The 3,934-nt window shown below is 38.3% G+C and overlaps 1 protein-coding gene across 1 annotated transcript; it reads left to right on the top strand.

Moving 5' to 3' along the window:
- The first annotated feature begins 259 nt into the window (after positions 1-259).
- LOC142168806 (uncharacterized) lies at positions 260-625 on the top strand. Its single transcript, XM_075229961.1, has one exon. It carries the CDS (start codon positions 260-262, stop codon positions 623-625), a length of 366 nt encoding a protein of 121 aa, XP_075086062.1.
- The last annotated feature ends 3,309 nt before the right edge of the window (positions 626-3,934 follow it).

Raw genomic sequence — 3,934 nt, 5'->3', positions numbered from 1 at the left:
CTTAGTAGCTAAGCTTGAAAAAATAGAAATTGAGAAGGAGAACTTGAAATGGAAGTGTGCCTTAATTATCTATGTGATAGGTGAAAAACTAGGTTATAACTATACGCGGCTCTACATAAATCAAATGTGGAATATAGTGACTATGCTAGAGCTATATTATCATGATGAAGGTTACTACATAGTCAGGTTTCAAAACATGGCTGATACGAAATAAATTATGCATGTTGGACCATATACAGTGAATAATAGACCTTTGATAATGAAGCAATGGTCTCCATGGTTCGATTTTGGCTCAGAATTCTTGACAGAAATACCTCTATGGGTAAGGTTTCCCAAGCTGCATATGAACTGTTGGAGTGGTAACTCATTGAGTAGAATTGCAAGCACTATAGGAATTCCAATGTTTGCAGGCGAGTGTACTGCCAAACAATCACGAATTTCCTTTGCTAGAATACTTATTGAAGTAAATGTTACCAAGCCTTTACCAAGTAAGGTTCCAGTAATGGATGAATCGGGTGCAGTTTTTGAACAAGCTGTTGAATATGATTGGAGGCCGAAATTATGTGAAAAATGCCTCAAAACTGGGCATGATTGTGCAAAGATTCCCAAAGAAGGAATTAAATAAGACCAACAGCCTAGGAAACGGATGTCACCACCTGTGAAGCAGATATGGAAGACTAAAGAAGCACCAATAACTTCTACCTCAAGAGAAAGCCAAAAACATATGGATATGCCAAGCAAGGAAGTAGAGTGTACTACTGAGCAATCTGGGAGTCTTGAGGATAAGCAGCTAACAGAGGAAGACTTATAAAGACAACTAGAAAATGGGAAGATTGTAGTAAAGATCAATGGGGTTCCAATGAACTATGCTAAAGCAGTATTGTCTCCTGGAAAGCAAGGGCCTCAACAACAAACAAATCTGATGGCTGACTTGAAACCACCTGCTACAGGTGATTGTGTGGAACATAAGGTGTACTAACAAAGATACAAACAAAAAGAGTTGTGTACCTATATAAAAGAGAATATTATTAAGTTGTAGGATTAGTAAAAATTAGAGTCAAGAAGGAAAAGGCTGATCACATAGCTCAGCTAGTAGTACCAGGTTGGCACACTAGATACAATTATGATCAGGCTATCAATGGGAGAATTTGGATGTTATGGGATCCCATGTTCTATGATATTATAGTGCTAGAACAGTCTGCTCAACTAATGCACTATAGTATTGTAGGTAAAAAGATCCCAATGCATTGTCTCATGATAGTAGTTTATGTCTTCAACACCATTGATCAGAGGAAACCTTTGTGATAACAATTACAATCCTTAGTAGCATAAAACTCTGAACCATAGATTATTTGGGGTGATTTCAACTCAGTCTTGACAGTTCAAGATAGACTTTATGGTAATCCAGTTACAAGCAATGAAGTGCAATACTTCTCAGACTGTATGCACACTCTAAACCTGAATGAGTTACTTGGAGGGGGAAATTTATACATGGTCAAACAAACAACAAGGTACTGCTAGAGTCTATAGCAGGATAGATAAAGTTATAGGCAATGATGACTGGATGCAAACATATAGGCACATGGAAGTTGAATACAGATTGTCATTCATATCAGATCATACTCCAATGGTAATTACAATGAGAAGAGCTGAACTAAGTGGTTAGATCCCGTTTAGGTTCTTCAATATGTGGGCTGACCATCCAAACTTCTTGGCATTGGTACAAGAAGTGTGGAAAGATCACCTAAGTACAGATCCTATGAAGAATGTTTGGTATAAGTTGAAGGCTTTAAGTTCACTATTGAGGCAATTAAATAACACTGAATTCAGAGGCATCAAAGATAGGTTGGATCATACCAGACAGAGGCTACATGACATTCAAGATCAAATGCCTAGCTCCTACTCAGATGAACTAGTTGCTGAAGAGAAACTACTCCTAAAGAATCTAGAGAAATGGTCGGTAATAGAAGAAAGTATATTTCAACAGAAAGCTCGAGCTAAATGGATAAGACTAGGAGACTCAAACTCCAAGTATTTTTTAGCAGTTATGAAGGAAAAAAGACAAAGAAAATGTCACGCCCCGAACCTGGGGGTGAGACCGGCACCCGGTGCCTCACCTAACATAGCATACCAAATTGCAACTAAGCGACTCTGAACATATAATATCATAATTTGGACATGGGAAAACATTGCAAGCCAATTTGTGAAGCAAAATTTAAAACTGAACGGAAACTAGTGCTGACTAAACATCAATATAAAGATGGGCTGACAAGGTCATCATAAATACTACAACTGACAAACCACAAAAATATACATACTAGGCCTACAAGCCCAACATACTACACTAACTGACAGGATATGTCTACAAGCCTCTACTGATGGATGTATTGTGATCGGAACAGGGCCCCGACCTACCCATAACATATATACATACATACAAAATTTATACACAAAACCCTAGACCCAATAACTCCGAAAGACGTGGAGCTTACCGATCAAGCTGAACTCGGGGAACACCTACTGAGGAGGTCTACCCGTCTATCTATCTGAACCTGCACACATGAAATGCAGCATCCCCAGAAAAGGGACATCAGTACGAAATAATGTACCAAGTATGTAAGGCAATAACATAACTGAAAACTAAAACTGAACTGATAATATAATAACTGAAAGTAACTGGGAGTCAAAGATGATCTGGAGATATACTTACCTACTGATACTGACTCAACTCCTTCAATATAGTAAGTAAAATAAATGTTCGGGCCCTATAAGGCTCGGTACGTGTAACTGCTCGGCCGTAGTAGGCTCGCTCATAGGCGCTCGGCCATACTAGGATCTGTATCTCGGCCAATCCTGGGCTCGCGCATAGGCGCTCGACCACAGTAGGCTCGGTATATATAACTTACCATCTGATCATAGGTTGCCCAATAGGGGCCTGCCCGCCGATTATAGCTCGATGGTGGTGAAAATACTATAATGTATATAAATTTGGGAGTATGAACTTCTCTTTACTGGAAGAGGACAATACTCAATTGAATATAAAGTCCCGATACGGGAGAATACTATAACTTATGAGACTAGGATAATGTATATAAATTTTGGAGTATGAACTTCTCTTTATGCCTAATTATCAAACACGTGTAGTTACGAGATCATGCCAAAATGAAGGAAGGGCTTAGCCTTAACATACCTTATCACAATCTTTCCAATCACCAATTTTAACTCACATATTCGCACCTTAATCTACAACAACGATAATAATACTATCATTAAGTTACGAAAGGTACAACTATCACACAACGAACGACAAGCTTATTTTGTATTAAAACGAGAAGCGTCTCCCCTATAATCCTTACTTCCTCCAAATTCAAGATAACACCAACAACATCAAAAAATAACAATAACAATATATATACATTATTTTCCAACCTTATATACACCAAAAAATACTACAAAATAGCCCAACACACCCCAATCTCTTCATACACAAAACGACCACCATAGTAGTGTCAAATAGCCTGAAAATTTTACGACGAACGACCAGCCCACCACCCTGAATTTATGTGGTGTTTCTCCATATCCTTCCTCCCCCAAAACTCCACAAAATAGTAGTAAAACACGCAGCCCAACAACAACACCAAACAGTCCACAAAACAGTCCGCTACAAGTGAATAACTCGAACTCACGACTTCCGATCACATCCCATGAGTTCTTACAAATATAGAACGACTTACTATGCATCTACAACAAAAAAAAATGGATGATAGAGAGCAGTAAACTTACCTTATTTGTTGGATAACTCAGCTCCTATCTTGGTTCTTCAAACTCTAGGTTTTACCTCCAATTAGAACTTGAAAGGGAGAGAAAATCAATTGGGGTTTGTGGGAAATTTTTGGGAGGATTTTTGCAGAGATTATGTCTAATTATTTTTCCC

This window comes from Nicotiana tabacum, chromosome 14, assembly GCF_000715075.1.
Source record: "Nicotiana tabacum cultivar K326 chromosome 14, ASM71507v2, whole genome shotgun sequence".
NCBI classification, from domain to species: Eukaryota; Viridiplantae; Streptophyta; class Magnoliopsida; order Solanales; family Solanaceae; genus Nicotiana; species Nicotiana tabacum.
This window is presented reverse-complemented; position numbering and strand designations above follow the sequence as displayed.